This window comes from Podarcis tiliguerta, assembly GCF_965153285.1.
Source record: "Podarcis tiliguerta genome assembly, chromosome: 18".
NCBI classification, from domain to species: Eukaryota; Metazoa; Chordata; class Lepidosauria; order Squamata; family Lacertidae; genus Podarcis; species Podarcis tiliguerta.
In genome coordinates this window covers 4255539-4279639 of record NC_139551.1, presented here as the reverse complement: position 1 = coordinate 4279639, position 24101 = coordinate 4255539, and the positions used below count along the sequence as shown (strand labels likewise).

Below are 24101 nucleotides of genomic sequence, written 5' to 3'. Positions count from 1 at the left end.
TTCTGAAGGAAATCAGCCCTGAGTGCTGACTGGAAGGACAGATCGTGAAGCTGAGGCTCCAAGACTTTGGCCACCTCAGGAGAAGAGAAGACTCCCTGGAAAAGACCCTGATGCTGGGAAAGATGGAGGGCACAAGGAGAAGGGGATGACAGAGGACGAGATGGCGGGACAGTGTTCTCAAAGCTACCAGCATGAGTTTGACCAAACTGCGGGAGGCAGTGGAAGACAGGAGGGCCCGGCGTGCTCTGGTCCAGGGGGTCACGAAGAGTCGGACACGACTAAACAACATCAACAATAACAACAATAACAACAATAACAACAGAGGAGGCTGCCCTGCACAAATCGCTGCTCTGGAGCTAGCCCAGATCGTGGACTCTGACAGAGACACGACAAACAAACTCTTTATTTTATTTTAAGGGATGGTAATCCTGCTGTGCTTGGGAGAAAATTAGCGTTCCGAACTTCTGAATCTGAGCGACGCTGCGCCATTAGCCAGGCTGGTTTCTCGGTGACCCCATATCATGCAGAGATCCAGCAGGAAGGCTCCTTCGTTCAGGGTTGCGGTGGGATTCCCCTGAACGGCTTTGATGTGGGAAACGGCTTTTTTCGCACTTTATTGGAAGACCTCCAAGAAACAGAACGGGATTCGTCCGCTGATAAGCAAAGTTGAAGAGTTAATTGCTCCTCTTCGTTCTTTGACTAAAAGGGGGAGGGAAAGTATTTCTGGAAAAAAGGCCAAATCCAGGATTCTAACATCACTCGGATTATGGGAAGAGGCAGGCTGTGAGGGGTGGGTGGGTATTGTTTTTTAACGCCCCCCCCCTCGACACAGGGGTGGGCGGAGACACCCACCTTGGATTTAAGAGGTGCTGGTGTCATTCAATTGCAGGCAGACTTGGAAACTGCAGCAGGGCGAGAGTGCCGTGAGGAAGGAAGGAAGGAAGGATTAATTAATTTGGAAAGAGACAGTCTGCTGCTGCTGGAATAAGTCCGTGTAACTGTAGGTAGAGATATAACTCAACTGCAAAGAGCATGGCAATCATCAACTTGGGACTGCTGTTCGTATTCGTCAGGCTTGGCTGGGGTAAGTCGGATCATCCCCACCTCCCAAAATGCAATTTTCACCCAGGATTAAACTGGAATTGAATTTACAAATAAGGAAATGTACGATAAGGAAAGTTATGTCATATGATTAGGACTGTGACATGGTCTTTTGAAACACTGATATTGGAAACTGCTACATATACCGTATTTTTCGCTCCGTAAGACGCACCAGACCACAAGACGCACCTAGTTTTTGGAGGAGGAAAACAAGAAAAAAAATATTCTGAGTCTCAGAAGCCAGAACAGCAAGAGGGATCGCTGCGCAGCGAAAGCAGCAATCCCTCTTGCTGTTCTGGCTTCTGGGATAGCTGCGCAGCCTGCATTCGCTCCATAAGACGCACACACATTTCCCCTTACTTTTTAGGAGGGGAAAAGGGGGTCTTATAGAGCAAAAAATACGGTAATTACTAAGAAATTCAGATGGAAGAGATTCGAGGAACTCAAATACTATGTTTATGAAGATGGATTAATTTTAATTAATTAAGTGGTAATATGCTGGATGTATCTTTTTTCTTTTTTCTCTTTTTCTTTGTTTTTATTACATTTTTTTTTTTACTATGTTTATCTACTGAAAATAATAAATATTATTTGAAGGGGGGGAAGTGTAATTTTTTAAAAAGAGAGAAAAATAAATAAATGCTATTCCCTCCGCCTTCCGCGACCTTCCCCTTATAATACCCCACGCATCTGGCGTTATTGTAATTTATTATTACAATAATAGAAAGGAAATTTTCCCAAGACCGTCCCAACCAGAAAAAAATTGCAATGTTTTCCATCTCGACAAAATGCCATTTGCAAAAGGAAAATGTGCATTGTTTGTTTTGTGTGGTGAGCCAGTGTGGTGTAGTGGTTAAGAGCGGTGGACTCGTAATCTGGGGAACCGGGTTCGCTTCCCCGCTCCTCCACATGCAGCTGCTGGGTGACCTTGGGCCAGTCACACTTCTCTGAAGTCTCTCAGGCCCACTCACCTCACAGAGTGTTTGTTGTGGGGGAGGAAGGGAAAGGAGAATGTTAGCCGCTTTGAGACTCCTTAAAGGGAGTGAAAGGCGGGATATCAAATCCAATCTCTTCTTCTTCTTCTTCTTGTTTTCCCCCATTATTATTTTTTAAAAAAGAAGATTTCTTGCACTACTAAACAGATCTCGTTGGCTGCTTTCCTCCGCATCTCACCCAAGGAAGGCGGCTCTGGGGCCTTTTAATGGAACGAGGCTGCCCAGGGGTGTTATAGTGGCTGTGAAAGGACAAGTCGAAAAGGCGAAAAATTGCTGAAAGGATGCGAAATTCGTTTGGGCGGGGGGAAGAAATGCAAAAATCTTGGGGCGTCTTACAGAACCGATTGCCACTAGATGTGTGGGCCATAATAATAATAATAATAATAATAATAATAATAATAATAATAATTATACCCCGCCCTCCCCAGCCAGAGCCAGGCTCAGGGCAGCTAACACCAGTAAAATTACAGTAAAAACATAATAGGTGGGTGAGGAGAGGGCCAATTTAAAATACAGGTTAAAATGCAATTTCAAATGCAGCCTCATTTTAAAAGTAGCCCATTATGGCACTGAGCCTTCAAAGTTTCGTTTTATCCTTATCTGCGAGCCACCTTGAGGTTGCATTTGTTGGCTCCATGTCTACGGAACACCCCGCCACAAGATGTTAACATGTCGCCCCTTCAGAAATGGCTTCGAAATTGCCCTTGCAACGCCTTTTAAATCTAATTAAAAAGCTGGCTTTTTAAAATAAAAATATTTTTTTTAAAGTTTCATATTGCTGTTGGTTTTAAGGTCTTATTCCCCATTGCTCTTTCTTAGCTGTTTAAATAAGTGCTGGGATACTGCATTTAAAGACAAAACAAATGGCATTTTAACTTTCAGAGCAGGGGTCAGCAACCTTTTTCAGCCGTGGGCCGGCACACCGTCCCTCAAACCATATATTGAGGTCCAGCTCTGAGGGCCTTCTGGCTGTTCCCTCCCTGCGAGAAGTGAGGTTACAGGGAACCAGGCACAGGGCCTTCTTGGTGGTGGCGCCCGCCCTGTGGAACGCCCTCCCATCAAATGTCAAGGAAATAAAAAACGATCTGACTTTTAGAAGACATCTGGAGGCAGCCCTGTTTAGGGAAGCTTTTAATGTTTGATGTTTGTGTTTTTAATATTCTGTTGGGAGCCGCCCAGAGTGGCTGGAGAGGCCCGGTCAGATAGGCAGGGTATAAGTAGTAATAATAATAATAATAACAGTTAGATCTTTTGAAACAAAAGAAATAATAATAATAATAATAATAATAATAATAATAATATTACATCTGCACCATATTATCATTATTATTAGAGTTACATACTTTGAAACAAAATAATAATAATAACAGAGTTAGATCTTTTGAAACAAAAGAAATAATAATAATAAAAGTACATCTGCACCATATTATTATCATTATTGAGTTAGATCCTTTGAAAATAATAATAATAATAATAATAATAATAATAATAATACACCGCCCTTCATCGTAAGATCTCAGGATGGTTCCCAAAGGCAACTTAGTCCCATCCAATGGGCTTACTCTGAGCAGGACTACAACCCCATGGCCGTTACCACAGGGAAGGGCTGGCAGGAAGACAGCCTTTCTTAATCGGGCTGCCTAGCGCTGTGGGTTAAACCACAGAGCCTAGGACTTGCCGATCAGAAGGTCGGCGGTTCGAATCCCCGCAAGGACGGGGTGAGCTCCCGTTGCTCGGTCCCTGCTCCTGCCAACCTAGCAGTTCGAAAGTACACCAGTGCAAGTAGATAAATAGGTACCGCTCTGGCGGGAAGGTAAACGGCGTTTCTGTGCGCTGCTCTGGTTCGCCAGAAGCGGCTTAGTCCTGCTGGCCACATGACCCGGAAGCTGTACGCCGGCTCCGTCGGCCAATAAAGCGAGATGAGCGCCGCAACCCCAGAGTCGGCCACAACTGGACCTAATGGTCAGGGGTCCCTTTTCCTTTACCTAGAGAGCTTGTGGCAGCAGCAGCCAGCAGGACCGACGGTCAGAGGACGGTGGGGGCTGGAGTCCAACCACAGGGGACCCCATCCATGCCACCCTCAGCACTGACCTCTCTTCCCCCTCTGTGCCACGCAGGTCTTCCCAGTTCCGTCCTGACCGTCCACCCTCAGAAGGCACTGGTGGAACTGGGGGACTCCGTCCGGCTGACCTGCTCCACCGACTGCCCCGGCGGCAAGGTCCAGTGGGAAGGCTTGGACATTGAACAGGGAGAAGTCTTCTCCAACAAAACTCACAGCATCCTGACCATTGCCAAAGCCACCGTCAGCATGGAAGGAGCTAAGTTCTGTACAGGGCAGTGCAGGAGGACTTCCGGCCAGAAGAAGGTGGATCTGCTGGTGTACTGTAAGTGCAGAGGTGGAGGCGAAGGGGGCGGCCGGGGGAACCTTCTGCATGCCAAGCGCCCGCTCCACCCCTGAGGTCGCAGCTGCCTGCAGAAGGGGCCTCACGTGGTGCCAAGGACACCTGCTTTGCATGCAGAAGGGGTTGCAAATCGAGGTGCAAACTGGGCTCACTCAGAAGGGTTTAAGGCAGCTGGTCTAGGAATCTGGACATCTCCGTCCCGTCCTTTGACATTAGGCTGATAGGTGTCAATCAGAATCTGAACCATAGCTGCCAACCGTCCCTTATTTGGCGGGAAACCCCCTTATCCCAGCTTGTGGCAGCAGCTGGTCTAGGAATCTGGACATCTCCATCCCGTCCTTTGACATTAGGCTGATAGGTGTCAATCAGAATCTGAACCATAGCTGCCAACCGTCCCTTATTTGGCGGGAAACTCCCTTATCCCAGCGCCGCTGCTGTCCCTTATTGATGATATCCCTTAAATTTCCCGGGTTTCATGCTCGCCCGGCTCGGGAGCGAAGCAGCGGCTCGGGGTCCTCCGCCGCGCGAGAGAGAGCGCGTGCGAGTTGACGTGTCTCCGTCTCTCCCTTTTCCGCCTCGGGGCGCATCGTGAGGAGACGGGTGGCGGCGGGCAGGCAGGCAGCCCCTCTCTTGCGAGACTTCCGCCGCGCTGCCAGAGGAAGCTGGAGGCGGTGGCGGTGGCTGAGGAGGCGGCCTGAGGGAGGAGGAAGAGGAGGGGATGGGGAGAGACGCAGAACGGCGGCGCTTCAGCGGCTGCCGCGGTGCCGCAACCGCCTCATGCCGGGCTCGCGTGCGGCATGGGCGAGAGTCAGTGAGCGAGTGAGTCAGTGAGTCAGTGAGTCAGTGAGTCAGTCAGTCAGTCAGTCAGTCAGTCTCTCTCTCTCTCTCTCTCCCTCCCTCCCTCCCTCCCTCCCTCTCTCTCGGGCAAGGAAGGGCCGATGGAACTCCTCGCGCCAGGAGGACGGCAGCCCCGACGTGCTGCTTAGCATCCCCTCCAACCAGTGCAGCATCTTAATGTAGTGATTTCCCCCTCTGCATCCCTTTCATAACTCTATTTTTATAAATCATTTGTCCATCCGTAGTTCACATTTTTACTACAAGTTTTCTGTCAATCCTACCAATGTATGTAACTCTTTAAAATAGCTTTTCAACTAAATTATAAACTTTCCCCATTCTTTATTAAAGAGGTCCTCTTCCTGGTTTCTAATTCTGCCTGTAAGCCTGGGAAACCCAGCCAGATGGGTGGGGTATAAATAAATTATTATTATTAATTTAAAAATTGTTGATTTTCACAAAATTATAAACAAACACATGAAAAAACATAAATCATAACCTTATTAACAATTACACTTATAAACATTATTAAGTGACTTCCTCGCTTCCCCTTGTTTGAATTTCAATGCAAATCCTTTTAACGGTTCTTACAAAATTTAACTTGAACATTAACATCCTTAGATCTTTCAATTTTGAAATTAAACATTTTAATTCATCACTTAACTTATATAAAAGTTAAGTACCTACTTATATAAGTAACTTATATAAAAGTTAAGTACCAATTAAGTACCTGCAAGCTGTTTCCAATTGATTTAGCTTGACATATTTAACTAAGTAATCATTAAATTTAGTTGTTGTTTTTTATTTTTATTTTTATTATTATTATTATTATTATTAGATTATTTGTACCCCACCCATCTGGCTGGGTTTCCCCAGCCACTCTGGGCGGCTTCCAACAAAGATGAAACATACACTAAAATGTCACATATTAAAAACTTCCCTGAACAGGGCTGCCTTCAGATGTCTTCTGAATGTCAGGTAGTTGCTTATCGCTTTGACATCTGATGGGAGGGCGTTCCACAGGGCAGGCGCCACCACCGAGAAGGCCCTCTGCCTTGTTCCCTGTAACCTCACTTCTCACAGTGAGCGAACCGCCAGAAGGCCCTCGGAGCTGGACCTCAATGTCCGGGCTGAAAGATGGGGGTGGAGACGCTCCTTCAGGTATACTGGACCGAGGCCGTTTAGGGCTTTAAAGGTCAGCACCAACACTTTGAATTGTGCTCGGAAACATACTGGGAGCCAATGTAGGTCTTTCAAGACCGGTGTTATGTGGTCCCGGCGGCCGCTCACAGTCACCAGTCCAGCTGCCGCATTCTGGATTAGTTGTAGTTTCTGGGTCACCTTCAATGGTAGCACCACGGACAGCGCATTGCAGTAGTCCAAGCGGGAGATAACCAGAGCATGCACCACTCTGGCCAGACAGTCTGCAGGCAGGGAGGGTCTCATCCTACATACCAGATGGAGCTGGTAAACAGCTGCCCTGGATACAGATTTGACCTGTGCCTCCATGGACAGCTGTGAGTCCAAAATGACTCCCAGGCTGCGCACCTGGTCCTTCAGGGGCACAGTTACCCCATTAACTCCCCACGCGCTGTTTTCCAGCTTTCCCCGATGCCTTGCAACTGGTCTCTGAGCCGAAGATTATGAGGACTGGGCAGCCGGCTCGTCTCGTCTGCTCCTTGAGCAAAGTGTACCCTCCGGGCTCCCTGACGCTGACCTGGTTCCGGGGAGAGGAGAGGTTGGAGGCTACGGAGGTGGAAGACGACATGGTGGATTTTGAGCAGCAGCTGATGTTTTATCGCTCCATCCTTGAGGTCCCGGCGGCCGCAGAGGGAGCAACCTACAAGTGCGAAGCTACTCTGGAGGTCGAGATGGACACCTTCCGCCAATCCAGGGTGGCCGTCGTGAACCCCCAAAGTAAGCTTTGACCGCGTGTGAAACCCACATGGAGGAGACCCAAGCCTCAGAGCAATGCTCCCCTCCCTGCCTTCACACCTACTAAGCCCCTGATTGCTTTAAGGTAAAGGGACCCCTGACCATTAGGTCCAGTCGTGGCTGACTCTGGGGTTGCGGCGCTCATCTCACTTTACTGGCCGAGGGAGCCGGCGTACAGCTTCCGGGTCATGTGGCCAGCAGGACTAAGCCGCTTCTGGCAAACCAGAACAGTGCACGGAAACGCCATTTACCTTCCCGCCAGAGCGGTACCTATTTATCTACTTGCACTTTGACGTGCTTTCGAACTGCTAGGTTGGCAGGAGCAGGGACCGAGCAATGGGAGCTCACCCCGTCACTGCGGGGATTCGAACCGCTGACCTTCTGATCGGCAAGTCCTAGGCTTTGTGGTTTAACCCACAGCACCACCCGCGTCCCTGATTGCTTTATCCTCCCTGAATTTGTCCCATCAGATTGAGGTTGAATCCTGACAAGACAGAAGTACTGTTTTGAGGGGACAGGGGGCGGGTGGGTGTGGGGGACTCCCTGGTCCTGAATGGGGTAACTGTGCCACTGAAGGACCAGGTGCGCAGCCTGGGAGTCATTTTGGACTCACAGCTGTCCATGGAGACACAGGTCAATTCTGTGCCCAGGGCAGCTGTCTACCAGCTCCATCTGGTACGCAGGCTGAGACCCTCCCTGCCCGCAGACTGTCTCGCCAGAGTGATGCATGCTCTGGTTATCTTCCGCTTGGATTGCTGTCATGCGCTCTATGTGGGCTACCTTTGAAGGTGACCCGGAAACTGCAACTAATCCAGAATGCGGCAGCTAGACTGGGGACTTGGAGCAGCCACCGAGACCACATAACACTGGTCCTGAAAGACCTCCATTGGCTCCCAGTATGTTTCCGGGCACAACTCAAAGTGTTGGGGCTGACTTTGAAAGCCCTAAACGGCCTCAAAGGCCCAGTATACCTGAAGGAGAATCTCCACCGCCATCGTCCAGCACAGACAATGAGGTCCAGCTCCGAGGGCCTTCTGGCGGTTCCCTCCCTGCGAGAAGTGAGGTCACAGGGAACCAGGCAGAGGGCCTTCTCTGTGGTGGCACCCGCCCCGTGGAACGCCCTTCCATCAGATGTCAAGGAAAGAAACAACTATCTGACTTTCAGAAGACATCTGAAGGCAGCCCTGTTTAGGGAAGTTTTTAATGTTGGATGTTTGTGTTTTTAATGTTCTGGTGGGAGCCGCCCAGAGTGGCTGGGGAGGCCCGGCCAGATGGGCAAGGTATAAAAAATATTTTATTATTATTATTAAAGCCCTTCTAGTTGATGGACTACAATAGATGTTTTGGACTACAAATCCCATTAACCCTCACCTTCGGTCAGGGCTGGCGGGAGCCGTGGCTCAAAGCATTGGAGGGCACTGTGTTGGGGAAAGGCTGGCATTGACATTAAAAATACAGCCCTTGCTGATAAAAAAGAACTGGCTCGGATTAATCAACTAAACTCTAGTTGATTAATCTGCCAGTGAATGCCAGTGAATGCCTTTTTTTAAAAAGATGCAAAAACTTTTGGTTCGCAGCCACACAGGTGCCCAGCGCTACAGAGGACGCCACCTTTGCTCTCGTGACGGAAACAACGAGCCGCGTGGCTACTCAGGAGTCGGCCGTCACCGAGCCGCCGGCAACCACCCAGGGCCTTCCCCTTCTCTCCACCGAACCCCTGACCACAACGTTGACCACATCTCCCACCCCAGAACCCCTTCCGGAAACGAGTAGCCCTTCTCCAACGAGGAAACCTGTTGCGGTGGTGCAGACAAGCTCTCAGAATTCTGGGACCGGGGCCAACACTATGCAGGTCCCTGTCTTGACGTCGACGGAGACGCCAGCGACTTCGCAACCCCCTCGCTTGACAGATGAACCACCTACCACTACGTCCGTCCCTGCCACGGCCAGCAGCCTCGCCACGCTTGCGGCTGAAAAGCCACACAGCGCCTCCACCACCACGGACCCCTCTAGAGACCCCTGCCGCCCCGTCATCACCCCTGTCCCCACCCAAGGCAGCACGGGGGGCACCCTGAGGATCACGTGCCTCGCGGCCGACTGCGGCGAAGACGTCCCGGTCCGGTGGGTGGAGACGCCTGTGGCTAAGTCCCGGTACCGCCAGGAAGAAGGCGAGGGCCGCTCCACCCTGGTTGTCGAGAGTGTCTCCCTGGAGCATCAAGGGGTCTACCGGTGTGTCGCGATAGCCAGCGAGCCCCGGATAGCCAGTTTGACCATCTCCATCGTGCCTAACGGTGAGTAGACAGGGGCTCCTTTTCCCTTCTTCAGCAGTGTCTCAATTCTGGAGGCAGGCCTCTTCAGGTTTTCTAGGTCGATTCATTCTGGCCTCTGCAAAAGCCCTGCTGTCCGTCGCGGGACAACCGCCCATCGTCGCCTAAGGGGTCCTCTCCTCTTGGCCTTTTGAATCCCTAGGGTCTCTGTGCTGTTGTTGTTTAGTCGTTTAGTCATGTCCGCCTTTTCATGACCCCACGGACCAGAGCACGCCAGGCCCTCCTGTCTTCCACTGCCTCCCGCAGTTTGGTCAAACTCCTGCTGGTAGCTTCGAGAACACTGTCCCACCATCTGGTCCTCCGTCGTCCCCTTCTCCTTGTGCCCTCCATCTTTCCCAACATCAGGGTCTTTTCCAGGGAGTCTTCTCTTCTCATGAGGTGGCCAAAGTCTTGGAGCCTCAGCTTCAGGATCTGTCCTTCCAGTGAGCACTCAGGGCTGATTTCCTTCAGAATGGAGAGGTCTGATCTTCTTGCAGTCCATGGGAATCTCAAGAGTCTCCTCCAGCACCAGAATTCAAAAGCATCCATTCTTCGGCGATCAGCCTTCTTTATGGTCCAGCTCTCACTTCCATACATCACTACTGGGAAAACAATAGCTTGAACTATACAGACCTTTGTCGGCAAGGTGATGTCTCTGCTTTAGGGTCTCTGTACCGCTGCTGCTTTTTATTCCACTGGCTGAGTCATGTAAAAACACCAGGGAGGCCCCACAAATAACCCACTCCCAGCTAGCTGGACCAATGTTCTGACTTGGTATAAGGTGACTTCCTATGTTCCAGAGCAGGGGTCAGCAAACTTTTTCAGCAGGCGTCGGTCCACTGTCCCTCAGAACTTGTGGGGGGCCGGACTATATTTTTTTGGGGGGGAATGAGCAAATTCCTATGCCCCACAAATAACCCAGAGGTGCATTTTAAAGCACACATTCTACTCATGTAAAAACACGCTGATTCCCGGACCGTCCGTGGGCCGGATTGAGAAGGCGATTGGGCCAGATCCGGCCCACGGACCTTAGTTTGTCTACCCTTGAGTTAGACCATCCCTTGTGGAAGATGCGTGGCAGACTTTCTGGCATAGATTGCTACAGTGGTACCTCGGGGTACATACACTTCAGGTTACATACGCTTCAGGTTACAGACTCCGCTAACCCAGAAATAGTGCTTCAAGTTAAGCACTTTGCTTCAGGATGAGTACAGAAACCGTGCTCCGGTGGTGCGGCGGCAGCAGGAGGCCCCATTAGCTAAAGTGGTGCTTCAGGTTAAGAACAGTTCCAGGTTAAGAATGGACCTCCAGAACGAATTAAATACTTAACCTGAGGTAAAGGTAAAGGTACCCCTGCCCGTACGGGCCAGTCTTGACAGACTCTAGGGTTGTGCGCCCATCTCACTCAAGAGGCCGGGGGCCAGCGCTGTCCGGAGACACTTCCGGATCACGTGGCCAGCGTGACATCGCTGCTCTGGCGAGCCAGAGCAGCACACGGAAACGCCGTTTACCTTCCCGCTAGTAAGCGGTCCCTATTTATCTACTTGCACCCAGGGGTGCTTTCGAACTGCTAGGTTGGCAGGCGCTGGGACCGAACAACGGGAGCGCACCCCGCCGCGGGGATTCAAACCGCCGACCTTTCGATCGGCAAGCCCTAGGCGCTGAGGCTTTTACCCACAGCGCCACCCGCGTCCCTCTACCTGAGTGATACCTGAGGTACCACTGTATATAAAATGCACCTCTGGGTTATTTGTGCGGCTTGCCTGGTGTTTTTACATGAGTAGAATGTGTGCCAGCGCTTTGAATTGGACCCAGAAACCCATTGGCAACCGGGGCAGTTGGGCGAATTAAGTACTTAACCCGAGGTACCACTGTATTTCTAAAGTGGAGGGGGGTGTTGGGGGGAGTTATTGCCTCAGCACCAGGTTCCCCATAGATTGCGCGGAATTGTGCTGCTCACGCTGTCTCCCTTTCTGTGTCTCTCTCCAGCTATGTTCAGCACAGAAACCGCCGTCGCCATCGGAAGCACCGGCTCGCTCCTCGGGGTTGTCATCACTGGTTACGTGGCCCGTCGCTTGTGGCGGCGGCGCGGCTAGGATCCGGCGGCTCTACCGACACCCGCCTGTTCCGCCGCTGTTCTCTCTGCAGCAGTTACCGTGTTTCCCCCCTGAATTTTTCTGGGGCGCCTCTCCCGCCAGCTGCTGCTACTACAGAGGACCCGCAGGACGACTCGAGAGGTTTCTTTCCACGGTTCCTGGGGTCACAGAGAAGAGCCAAGTCCAGCAGAGGCACCCAACTACCCCAGCGGAGGGCGGTCGACTCTCCCCACCCACCAATCCATAGCTGTCAACTTACAGATTTGAAAATAAGGGACCAGCAGCCTCGAAAATAAGGGATTTTCAAAGCACAGGTACGTTCGACTTCTGAGCCCCTCCCAGCCAAAGGCAGAAAGCCCAGCCAGCAGCCAAACGAAGCCTCAAGCGGTGGTTCCCACAGCGCAGCAACCCGGCAAAGGGGATGCAGCAAGGAAAACCACCGTCACCTCTCCGCTGGGAAGTGCTGAACAAAGGCGAGTCCCCTGGCAAGGCGGCCGATTTGATCGGCACAAGGCATGCAAGCTCCACCCCCCAGTCGTTCTTAGGCTCCTTATTGGGTGAGCAACGCAGCCAAGCAACCCAGTTGGAGCCTCCCTCCTCCCTGGCTGGCCGGGAGGGAGGGAGAGGAGCTGCTTCCTTTGAAACCCGGGAAATTTGAGGGACATCATCAATAAGGGACAGCAGCGGGACATGGCGCTGGGATAAGGGACTGTCCCGCCAAATAAGGGACGGTTGACAGCTATGCACCAATCAACAGGAACAACTTCTGCCAAGACTGAAACCATACGCCGGAATCCTAAGAGATTTAGGAGGTCATCCGAGTCTAGCTGTCCAGTCAAACGCCGGTCCCTCCTTGACATTTTTTGAGGCCGCAACCCTAAGCACAGGTTGCTTGAAATTCAGTGCGTTTTGAGTTGGCCTTTTTTAGGGTCAGGGCGGCGGGCAGGAGGCGAACAGATGATCCAGAGTTTTGAACACTGTAGAAGAGACTGGATATAAACTATCCCTAGAGGTGTGGGCCCAACATCTCCATTTCTCTCTCTTCCCCAACTCTTAGACTCGAGACGTCAATAGCTGGGTATGCTGGCTGGCCAACAGACCCCCAAGCACAAATCAAATCAGGTATTTCTTTGTGGACTTTTAATTCTCAGGGACGTGGGTGGCGCTGTAGGTTAAACCACAGAGCCTAGGACTTGCCGATCAGAAGGTCGGCGGTTCGAATCCCCGCAATGACGGGGTGAGCTCCTGTTGCTCGGTCCCTGCTCCTGCCAACCTAGCAGTTCGAAAGCACGTCAAAGTGCAAGTAGATAAATAGGTACCACTCTGGTGGGAAGGTAAACGGCGTTACGTGCAGTACTCTGGTTCGCCAGAAGCGGCTTAGCCCTGCTGGCCACATGACCCGGAAGCTGTATGCCGGCTCCCTCGGCCAATAAGGCGAGATGAGCGCCATAACCCCAGAGTCGGACCTAATGGTCAGGGGTCCCTTTACCTTTTTTTAATTGCGGCGATGACTACAGCCTTAGGCAGCCAAGCATCACAGAATCGTAGAATTGGGACACCTGTGACACGGGAATCTTTTGCTCAATGCGGAACTCGAATCCACAACCCTGTGATTAAGAGTTTCCTTCTCTACTGACTGAGTTATCCCCCAAGGCTCTTCTGGTCTTTTTTATGGAGGGCAGATGTGTCAATTTGCTACTGATGGAACCTCCACAGTCAGGGGAAGTCTCTCTGGGCTTAAAACAGCAGAGGAAGGGGACATCGTCTGTGGACAGGGCGGGTGCCAGGCAAATCATTGCTCCCATCAAATGAGTTAATCCAGAAATGCCTTTGTCAACGGCAGCCAAATCCCTAAACAGATTGCTTTGTATCTATTGTACATACAATTGTTGTTTTCTGTACATATTACCACTGCTGTAATTAAACGGGGTTCTTTTCCACATCATGTCTGCTTTGTGTGATCTGAACGAGCCTTAAACCTCAACTGCTTAGAGGACAGCTTCTTCTATTTCAGCGGTTCTCAATCTGTGGGAACCAGATGTTGTTGGACTACAACTCCCATCATCCCTGAGCTCTGGCCTTGCTAGCAAGGGGTGATGGGAGTTGTAGTTCAACAACATCTGGGGACCCACAGGTTGAGAAAGGATGTTCTGTTTCAATTGCCTTCTAAATCCGGCCCGTGGGCGGTCTGGGAATCAGCGTGTTTTTACATGAGTAGAATGTGTCCTTTTATTTAAAATGCATCTCTGGGTTATTTGTGGGGCCTGTTTGGTGTTTATATATTAGTAGAATGTGTGTTTTTATTTAAACCACATCTCTGTTTAAATAATAGATTTCTCAAAATATAGTCTGGCCCCCCATAAGGTCTGAGAAACAGTGGAAAGGCCCCCTGCTGAAAAAGTTTGCTGACCCCTGTAATAATAATAATAATAATAATAATAATAATAATAATAATAATTTATTATTTATACCCCGCCCATCTGGCTGGGTTTCACCAGCCAATCTGGGCAGCTTCCAACAAAACACTAAAATAACCTATTAAACATTAAAAACTTCCCTAAACAGGGCTGCCTTTAGATGTCTTCTAAAATTTTGGTAGTTATTTTTCTCTTTGACATCTGGTAGGAGGGTGTTCCACAGGGCAGGCGCCACCACCGAGAAGGCCCTCTGCCTGGTTCCCTGTAACTTGGCTTCTCGCAGCGAGGGAACCGCCACAAGGCCCTCGGAGCTGGACCTCAGTGTCCGGGCAGAACGATGGAGGTGGAGACGCTCCTTCAGGTATACTGGACCCCTATTTCTTAGGGGAGGTGGGCTGCGCTCAGTGGCAGAACAAACACCTGTTTTGCATCCAGAATGGCCCAGCTCCAATCCTTGGTCCCCCCAGTTAATAGGATCAGGGAGGAGGTAGAAGGATAGATGGATTTGAAACACCAGGCACTGCCAATCAGTGCTGGCTAAATGGGCAAGCGAGGTGGACCTGAAAGAAGGCAACCTTCTCATCTTGCCATCGGCTTGACCCTTCTAATCCTGGCAGCAGTTTTGAGTCCTCAAAACGAGGCAAGGGAGGAGCGTCTTCATTCGGCGAAGTTGGAATGTTTGTGAATGTTCTGTAACACCAGAATGGCCCAGCCAACACTTGGTAGGTTCCACAGGGAAAAGGCGGCAGCAGCTAGGCTACATTCAATAGGTTTTTAATCAGAATATTCGTTTGCAATCCCCATTCTAGTCCCGACATTACAAAATAGACAGGTTGCTACATTTTTAAAAAGAGTTTGAATCTACAGTGGTACCTTGGTTCTCAAACATAATCCGTTCTGGAAGTCCGTTCCAAAACCAAAGCGTTCCACAACCAAGGCGCGCTCTCCCATAGAAAGTAATGCAAAATGGATTAATCGGTTCCAGACTTTTATAAACAACCCCTAGAGCAGCAATTTAACATGAATTTTACAGCTCTTGCCATCAGAAAGTTCATTTAGACGGAATCGCTTTCCTTATAGTTTGAAGCCATTGGTTCGGTTCTTACCCTCTGGAGCAGCAGAAAGCAAGCTTTCTCCACCTGTCTTGTGACCACCCTTCAGATATTTGGAGACGGCTATCCCATCTCCCCTTCCCCAGGCTAAACATGCCCAGTCCCCTCAACCGTTCCTAATCAGGATTACTTCCAGACCCTCAATCATCTCTGTCGCCCTCCTCTGCACACCATCCAACTTGTCAACATCCTTTTTAAATCGTGGCATCCAGAATGGGACAAAATATTCCAGGTGTGGTCTGACCAAGGCAGAATAGAGTGGTTCTATGACTTCTCTTGGGACGCGGGTGGCGCTGGGGTCTAAACCACAGAGCCTTGGACTTGCCGATCAGAAGGCTGGCGGTTCGAATCCCCACAATGATGGGGTGAGCTCCCATTGCTCTGTCCCTGCTCCTGCCAACCTAGCAGTTCGAAAGCACGTCAAAGTGCAAGTAGATAAATAGGTACCACTCCGGCGGGAAGGTAAACGGCGTTTCCGTGCGCTGCTCTGGTTCGCCAGAAGCGGCTTAGTCCTGCTGGCCACAGGACCCGGAAGCTGTACGCCGGCTCCCTCGGCCAATAAAGCGAGATGAGCGCCGCAACCCCAGAGTCAGCCATGACTGGACCTAACGGTCAGGGGTCCCCTTATCTTTAACATGGGGATTAGCAGCTAATAAAAGTTTGGGTTCTCTTTTGTTGGGGGGCTTCCATCTTGTTCCACCTTGTGGCAGGTGGGAGTCCTGTCGCGACAGTCTTCAATAAAGACCAAGCCTACTGGCTGCTGTTTTATAATAACAACAACAACAACAACAACAACAACAATTTATTATTTATACCCAGCCCATCTGGCTGAATTTCCCCAGCCACTCTGGGTGGCTTCCAATCAAGTGTTAAAAACAATACAGCATTAAATATTAAAAACTTCCCTAAACAGATGTCTTTTAAAGAGAAGATAGCTGCTTATTTCCTTCACATCTGGTGGGAGGGCGTTCCACAGGGAGGGCGCCACCACCAAGAAGGCCCTCTGCCTGGTTCCCTGTAACCTCACTTCTCGCAATGAGGGAACCGCCAGAAGACCCTCGGAGCTGGACCTCAGTGTCCGGGCTGAACAATCGGGATGGAGATGCTCCTTCAGGTATACTGGACTGAGGCTGTTTAGGGCTTTCAAGGTCAGCACCAACACTTTAAATTGTGCTCGGAAACGTCCTGGGAGCCAATGCAGGTCTCTCAGGACCGGTGTCATGTGGTCCCGGCAGCCGCTCCCAGTCCCCAGTCTAGCTGCCGCATTCTGGATTAGTTGTAGTTTCCAGGTCATCTTCAAAGGTAGCCCCACATAGAGCGCATTGCAGTAGTCCAAGCGGGAGATAACTAGAGCATGCACCACTCCGTTTTGCTCTGGTATTCCTGGCTGGCATCCTTCGTTTTTGTCCACGGGAGCCCTCAGATTTCTCCGTTAGCAGTGTGCACATTGCGCATGTGCTTTAAAAGGTTGGACTTGTGGTTGAAGGCCTTGGCGCACTGCTCGCAACCGAAGGCCGGCTGGGGCTGGTGGGTGCGGCGGTGCTGTAGGAAGGTGGAGCGGTGGGTGAAGGCCTTGGCGCACTCGCCGCAGCGGTGCGGCCGCTCGCCGGTGTGAACCCTCTCGTGCTCCTTGACCGAGGCCTCCCACTTGAAGCGCCGGGCGCAATGTGCGCACGCGAAGGGCTTCTCCGGCGTGTGGATTCGCAGGTGTTTCACGAGGCAGGAGGTCCGCTTGAAGCGCTTGGGGCACAGGTGGCAGGAGAACGGAGCCTCGTCTGAGTGGACCTTGCCGTGCTTGTCCAGGTCTGCCCGCAGCTTGAAGCGCTTCCCGCAGGTCCGGCAGCGGAAGGGCCGCTTGGCCGAGTGAACCAGCCGGTGCTTGATGAGGTCCGCGCATCGGGTGAAGGTCTTGGCGCAGCACTTGCATTGGTAAGGGCGCTCGCCCGTGTGGATGCGCTGGTGCTCGCGGAAGTTCGTCAGGTACTTGATGTCCTTCTGGCAGACGGCGCAGCGGAAGATGTCCACGCCGGCGGGAGCGGAGGGGGCCTGGGGGCGCCTCGGCGTGCCCGGCCGGACCGCCACCTTCTTCCTCTTCTTCCGGGGGCGGGTTTTAGGAGGGGGGCGCCCGGCATCCATGAGTTCCAGGCACCTGGTGAAGATGGAGCACAGAATCTATGGGGGTGTTGGGGTAGATTTATTTATTCATTTCATAAAAGGCATACAGTGGTGCCTCGCAAGACGAAAAGAATCCGTTCCGCGAGTCTCTTCGTCTAGCGGTTTTTTCGTCTTGCGAAGCAACCCTATTGGCGGATTAGCGGATTAGCGCTATTAGCGGCTATTAAAGGTTTAAGGGATTAGCGGATTAGCTGCTATTAGCAGCTTAAGGTAAAGGTAAAGGTACCCCTGCCCGTACGTGCCAGTCTTGCCAGACTCTAGGGTTGTGCGCTCATCTCACTCTAAGGGCCGAGAGCCAGCGCTGTCCGAAGACACTTCCGGGTCACGTGGCCAGCGTGACAAGCTGCATCTGGCGAGCCAGCGCAGCACACAGAACGCCGTTTACCTTCCCGCTGGTAAGCAGCTTAGCGCCTTAGAAAAAGGGGGTGGGGAGCGGGAAAAAATCGCAAGAATCGCAAGACATTTTCGTCTTGCGAAGCAAGCCCATAGAGAAATTCATCCTGCGAAGCGCATCGAAAAACAGAAAACCCTTTCGTCTAGCGGGTTTTCCGTCTTGTGAGGCATTCGTCTTGCGGGGCACCACTGTACACTGATTTATTGGAAAAGGAAAAGAAAGATTACTGGGAAATGATACTACAGTGGTGCCTCGAGTTACAGATGCTTCGGGTTACACACTCCGCTAACCCAGAAATAGTGCTTCAGGTTAAGAACTTTGCTTCAGGATGAGAACAGAAATCGTGCTCTGGCGGCACGGTGGCAGCAGGAGGCCCCATTAGCTAAAGTGGTGCTTCAGGTTAAGAACATTTTCAGGTTAAGAACGGACCCCGGGACGAATTAAGTACTTAACCCGAGGTACCACTGTAGATTCAAGTAGGTAGCCGTGTTGGTCTGCTGTCATGGCTCGGCAAACTAAGGCCCAGGGGCCGGATCCGGCCCAATCGCCTTCTAAATCCGGCCCCCTGGTGGTCTAGGAATCAGCATGTTTATACATGAGTAGAATGTGTCCTTTTATTTAAAAGGCATCTCTGGGTTATTTGTGGGGCATAGGAATGCCTTCATTTCCCCCCAAAAAATATAGGGGACAGTGGACCCGCCCCCTTCTGAAAAAGTTTGCTGTCCCCTGGTAGTCAAAATAAATTAAAACAATTCTTTAAAACGATAGTTAAAAAGATCTTGAAACTCCATTAAAAGAATCAAGTATTCAAAAAAGTTATATGATCTAAGTATTTAAAAGAATCCTTCCCAAAGAATTTTATAATTATAATTATAAAATTATAGACCAACTGAGTAGTTTTAGGTATAAGCTTTCGTGTTTGGTACAGGCTTCTGAATGGAGTGTGTTGTTTGTGTCTGTGTGTACCCCAGGCGTTCTACTTTTAGTACCACTTCTTGATTTAATCCTCCGGACCCAAGCTTTGCAGTTTTGATTCTTTATTTCTCTGTCCGTTTTGATTGGGGGTGGGGGGGAAGGAACCAGAAGCAAACATATAAATAAACACAGGCACGTGCACCCAAGAGGCAGAGGTGGTCTTGGTTTCTCTGCCCCCACGCTCTCCTGCATGCTGGTTTTGCAACCAGGCTGAAATTTTAAATAAATTCTGGGGGGCGGGCAAAAAACAACAACAACAACACACAGGCTGATTAGCAACCCGCACCCTTATTGATTGATAAATAAACAAATACCATGCAATCACTCCTGGGCATTGCAAAGCCCTTAATAGCTTTAAATTGTATTTTAATCAACTTGTTTTTATTATTGGTTGAGCCCGGTCTTGCCTGGGGAGGGCGAGGTATAAATAAATTATTATTATTATTATTATTGCCCTTAATAGCTTTGCAATGCTATTACCCCCCCCCAAAAAAAAACCCCATGCAATCTCACTTTATGCAAACCCCGCCACTTACTGAGCTCCAGCAAGAGGGGGCTGGGGGTCAAACTGCCCACGGAAGCAGGTAAAACTCCCCAAGCCACAGCTCAGCCGTTACACTAAGAGAGACAGCAACAAAACCAGCCTTTTCTGGCATAGTAAGGGTAAAGTCACGTTGCCCATATTAAAGATGGCTGCCTTCGCCTCACCCCGGCCCAAACAGCACGCCTTATTCGCCCCGCGAGTTGGCGCGGCGCTCTGATTGGCTGCTGCTCCAACTCTCGCGACACTTCCTCTATCCTGCAGTTTCGACGGAAACGGACTGCCATAGAGCAGGAAGGGATAGACAGGCCAAGGGGGGAAAACACACACACTCGAATAACTATGATTTTTAAAAATAATAATACTGGATATCTATCATCGATATGTTGCCGCAAAGCAGCGCTGCCTTATGCCTTAGCAACTTTACGGTAGAGCGCGGCCTATACTTCCGGTAATTATGGAGGGCGGCGCTCTAGCCATTTCCCTCTTCATGGTGGAAGCTGGGTTAAAAACAAGAATGGCGGCCGCCTCAGCGTCCCCTCTTCCCTCGCTGGCTTTTGATTGGTTGCCCGTCGCAAGGGCGCGAGGCGCGGCCCTCACCCAAAATGGCCGGCGCACGGCCCTCACCCAAGATGGCGGCCGTCGCTAAGCGGCGCCCTCAGACAAAATGGCGGCCAGCGAGAAACGGCGCTCGGCGGCGGCGGCAGCGGGGAGCGACCCGGTCCGGCCGTCCCTTCCCTCGAACGGCGCCCCGTCGGAGAGCGAGGCGGAGTTCCTCCTGCAGGCGGGCGTGAGCGACATGGTCCGCGAGGCCCTCCTGAAGGTGCTGGAGGCGCGGCCTGAGGAGCCCGTCGGCTTCCTGGCCGGCTACTTCGAGAGGCTGGCGCAGGGCGGCCCTGAGGAGGCGGAGGCGGGAGAGGCCTTGTCGGCGGCCGACGGCGGCGGGGAGCCCCGGGGGCTGCTGCGGGGGCGCCTCGGACGGGCCTTGTGGTACCTGAGCCTGGCTCACCACTCCCACAGGTGAGGCAGGTGGGAAGGAAGGCCGGGGCGGGAAAAACTACAGCGCCCAGAATGCACCGCGGCAAGATTCGGGGCTCTTTCGCTGTGCTTTGGCGCGCGGGGCCTCCTGGGAGATGCAGTCTTCCCCCCTTACCGTTTTTTCAGAGGAGAAGCGAATTATTGTTGTTAGCCGCCCTGAGCCCGGCTTCCGGGATATAAATAAAAATGTATTATTATTTATTATTATTATAATTAGGAAGAGTGAGCGCTTTAATTTTTTTTCAATTTTTTTTATTGGTTTTCACAACATTATAAACAAACAAACATAAATCATAGCCTCATTGAAAATGACACTTATTAACATTGTTAGGTGACTTCCTCGCTTCCCCTTGGTTGAATTTCATTGCACATCCTTTTAACGGTTTTCCAAATCACAGTTCTTGTAAAATTTAACTTAAACATTAACATCCTTAGATCTTCACATTTTGAACTTAAACATATTAATTCAACACGTAACATAAATAAAATCCTAAGCCAATTAAATGTCAGCAAGCTGTTTTCAGTTAATTTAATTTAACATATTTAACTAAGTAATCATTAAATTTAATCCACTCTCCTCCTCCTGCTCCTCCTTCTGGTCACAGACTCTTCCAGTTAGGTCGGGTAGCTCCGAAAAATTCATCATCTTCATCTGCCATTCTTCTATCGAACCCCCCCCCCTCCCTTTTTTTCAGAGGAGAAGCGAAATAGGAAGAGAGAACGCTTTAAAAACAAATTATTTTTTTAAAAAACAAGTTATTTTATAGCTGATGTACAATTCCCCTCGTTCCATGCAGCACTTTTTATATATTGGGTTCAGTTGAGGGGATTTGTTTATTTATTGATCTTTCCTTTTCATTGCATTTGTTTTTCTAAAAAAAAAAATAATTCTGTTATTTCCTCCATGGAGCACAAGAAGAGTTTGAATTTGATATCCCACTTTATCACTACCCTAAGGAGTCTCAAAGCGGCTAACATTCTCCTTTCCCTTCCTCCCCCACAGCAAACACTCTGTGAGGTGAGTGGGGCTGAGAGACTTCAAGAAGTGTGACTGGCCCAAGGTCACCCAGCAGCTGCAGGTGGAGGAGCGGAGACGCGAACCCAGTTCACCAGATTACGAGTCTAACACTCTTAACCACTATACCACACTGGCTCTCCTATATCACAAGGAGGCTGTGTTTTGCGGCTGCTCGCCCTCTGTATTTTACCATCACAACAACCCTGCCAGGTAGACTGCCGAGAAGTCAGTCGGCCCGGTGAGCTTCGTGGCAGAGCAGGGATTCGAACCCAGGATGGCACCCGGGTCGCTCTTAGCTGCTGCACGGCTTTCCGTGATCATATAGAATCATAGAGTTGGAAGAGACCACAAGGGCCATCGAGTCCAACCCCCTGCCAAGCAGGAAACACCATCAGAGCACTCCTGACATACGGTTGTCAAGCCTCTGCTTAAAGACCTCCAAAGAAGGAGACTCCACCACACTCCTTGGCAGCAAATTCCACTGTCAAACAGCTCTTACTGTCAGGAAGTTCTTCCTAATGTTTAGGTGGTATGACGGAAACTGGGCTGCTTGGCCCTTTCACTTCGAAACAGCGCTGCCTAGCGGTTAGCGCGCTGGACAGGGAAACGGAGGTTAATAAAATACCTTGCCTTGGGCCAGCCGCAGTCTCTCAGCCTTACCTACCTTGAAGCACATGAGCCACTGAGTCAATGTAGCTCTCTCCACAGGGACATAACCGTTTTTCCAGTGGGATTTTTTGAAATCGACCCTCAATTACAGCTGAAGGCAGGATATTCAATTTTGCGAAAGTGAAAGTGTGTCTGTATTTTCGAATTGTTAAATTCTGCAAATGGGTTGCCTGAGTGTCAAAATGACTAGGTGGGACATAATCATGTTGTTGTTGTTGTTTAGTCGTTTCGTCGTGTCCGCCTCTTCGTGACCCCCTGGACCAGAGCACGCCAGGCCCTCCTGTCTTCCACTGCCTCCTGCAGTTTGGTCAAACTCATGCTGGTCGCTTTGAGAACACTGTCCCATCATCTCGTCCTCTGTCGTCCCCTTCTCCTTGTGCCCTCCATCTTTCCCAGCATCAGGGTCTTTTCCAGGGAGTCTTCTCTTCTCATGGCCAAAGTCTTGGAGCCTCAGCTTCAGGATCTGTCCTTCCAGTGAGCACTCAGGGCTGATTTCCCTTAGAATGGAGAGGTTTGATCTTCTTGCAGTCCATGAGACTCTCAAGAGTCTCCTCCAGCACCAGAATTCAAAAGCATCAATTGTTCAGCGATCAGCCTTCTTTATGGTCCAGCTCTCACTTCCATACATCACTACTGGGAAAACCATAGCTTTAACTATACGGACCTTTGTTGGCAAGGTGATGTCTCTGCTTTTTAGTCAAAATGACTAGGTGGGAAATAATCGTACCATGGACAAAATTTCCTTACCGTAGCCAGATTATTCTCTCGCTCGATATCACATAGGGCGCCGTTTAGTTAAATTATCTGTTTTACCAGTGATTTGTTTTATGTTCCTTCCCGTAGGATGGCCTTTAACAACAACGTCAGCGTGGCCTATGATTCCCTGTCCGCCGCCGGCAGGCGCAAGAAGCCCGGAGTCAACGGGAAGCTCTACAGCGAGCTGCTGAGACTGATGTGCCAAGACAAGGGCACGCCAGAAGACATCGCTCTGCCCCTGCTGAGCAAGGTCTCCTGCCGAGACCACGAGGCGGTGCCCTTTGACATCTTCCGCTACGGGGTCCTCACCTGCCTGGTCCTCCTTGAGTTCCTGGCCAAGGCAGACTTGCTTTTCAATGCACTGGGCGGTGGCTCGGGGGCAGCGGACAAACGAGTCTGTGCGGCGGTCCTCGCGACCCTGGAAGATGCCCTTTGCCCCGCCGAGGTCGCGGCCCCCATCCGCTTCCTGGAGGCCGGGTCCAAGCTTGGGCCGGATTGCTTGGCTTCGGCTATGGACAAAGCGCTGGCCGAGCGGAAGCCCAGCGTGGCCATGAAGAAAGAGGAGTTCCTCCAGAGAGCCTCGTCCATTTTTGTGGCGAGAGTGAAACCCGTCGAATGAGCTCTGAAGTGGGTTGGTGGGTTTGTTTGTGTGCGCTTCGTCTGGTTCCCGGATCACCAACCTGGCTGTTCATCTAGGATGGAGAGACAATGCCGACTTCTTGTTTTGGGCCGGCGATGGAGAGAGATCGAAACGGAGCAACGGTGGATCGACTTTGCTTTCTGGGGTTCAGTAGAGCTGCATGACTGATGTCCGAAACGGCAGCTCTTTGTTGAGTAAATCTCATGTCAAACACTGGATAGGTTTGAAGGATGATGGAGATATTTAAATTGGGTTATTTATATTGCAAATTGTCTCAGATTTCTTTCTTCTTTCTTCTTTTATTACACCACACAAGTCATTGCGCCAGTCCACACCTTTTCTGGGTGTGCCCAAAATGTGGTCTCGGCTGCCCACCTTCCCCAGTCAGATTTTGGAAATCTGCACACAAGACCGGTGTTTTTTTACTGTGCTTTTTTTGCTCTCAATGCTGAACTGTGTTGTAAGGTCAGCTGTGTCCCGAGCTTAGACTTTTTAGGTTTATTTATTATTTCAGAACATAATACAGTGGTACCTCTGGTTGCGAACGGGATCCGTTCCGGAGCCCCGTTCGCAATATGAGCAGAATGCAATCTGCGCTTGCGCGGGTCGCGATTCGCCGCTTCTGCACATGCGCGTGACGTCATTCTGAACGTCTGTGCATGCGCGAGCGGCGAAACCCGGAAGTAGCCCTTTCCAG

General features: G+C 50.6%; 3 protein-coding genes across 4 annotated transcripts; 2 read left to right on the top strand and 1 right to left on the bottom strand.

Moving 5' to 3' along the window:
* The first annotated feature begins 394 nt into the window (after window positions 1-394).
* On the top strand, window positions 395-13611 carry MADCAM1 (mucosal vascular addressin cell adhesion molecule 1). Its single transcript, XM_083421710.1, has 5 exons — window positions 395-1084; window positions 4214-4480; window positions 6935-7249; window positions 8845-9558; window positions 11563-13611. The coding sequence occupies exons 1-5, from the start codon at window positions 1033-1035 to the stop codon at window positions 11667-11669; spliced, it is 1455 nt and encodes a 484-aa protein (XP_083277836.1). The 5' UTR covers window positions 395-1032; the 3' UTR covers window positions 11670-13611.
* A 1235-nt stretch (window positions 13612-14846) lies between these two features.
* Window positions 14847-19919, bottom strand: LOC310668540 (uncharacterized protein). 2 transcript variants are annotated; one of them, XR_014506701.1, is made up of 3 exons: window positions 19279-19814; window positions 16562-17347; window positions 14847-16455 (listed from the first exon to the last, which is right to left on the bottom strand). XR_014506701.1 is itself a non-coding variant. In XM_083421936.1 (2 exons), exon 2 carries the CDS (start codon window positions 17332-17334, stop codon window positions 16618-16620), a length of 717 nt encoding a protein of 238 aa, XP_083278062.1. In that variant the 5' UTR covers window positions 17335-17347; window positions 19884-19919; the 3' UTR covers window positions 16569-16617. The 2 variants fall into 2 exon arrangements, 1 of the variants encoding a protein (XP_083278062.1); XM_083421936.1 differs by lacking the exons at window positions 14847-16455; window positions 19279-19814 and adding an exon at window positions 19884-19919 and having other exon boundaries at window positions 16569-17347.
* TPGS1 (tubulin polyglutamylase complex subunit 1) lies at window positions 19894-23673 on the top strand. Its single transcript, XM_083421881.1, has 2 exons — window positions 19894-20303; window positions 22852-23673. The coding sequence occupies exons 1-2, from the start codon at window positions 19951-19953 to the stop codon at window positions 23381-23383; spliced, it is 885 nt and encodes a 294-aa protein (XP_083278007.1). The 5' UTR covers window positions 19894-19950; the 3' UTR covers window positions 23384-23673.
* The last annotated feature ends 428 nt before the right edge of the window (window positions 23674-24101 follow it).

Bases quoted from the DNA above. Each gene is read 5' to 3' on its own strand.
- MADCAM1 (XM_083421710.1), top strand. From the start codon at position 1,033: ATGGCAATCATCAACTTGGGACTGCTGTTCGTATTCGTCAGGCTTGGC. The intron at 1,085-4,213 runs GTAAGTCGGATC...TGTGCCACGCAG, and splicing joins ATTCGTCAGGCTTGGCTGGG to GTCTTCCCAGTTCCGTCCTG. The intron at 9,559-11,562 runs GTGAGTAGACAG...GTCTCTCTCCAG, and splicing joins CATCTCCATCGTGCCTAACG to CTATGTTCAGCACAGAAACC.
- LOC310668540 (XM_083421936.1), bottom strand. From the start codon at position 17,334: ATGGATGCCGGGCGCCCCCCTCCTAAAACCCGCCCCCGGAAGAAGAGG.
- TPGS1 (XM_083421881.1), top strand. From the start codon at position 19,951: ATGGCGGCCAGCGAGAAACGGCGCTCGGCGGCGGCGGCAGCGGGGAGC. The intron at 20,304-22,851 runs GTGAGGCAGGTG...TCCTTCCCGTAG, and splicing joins CTGGCTCACCACTCCCACAG to GATGGCCTTTAACAACAACG.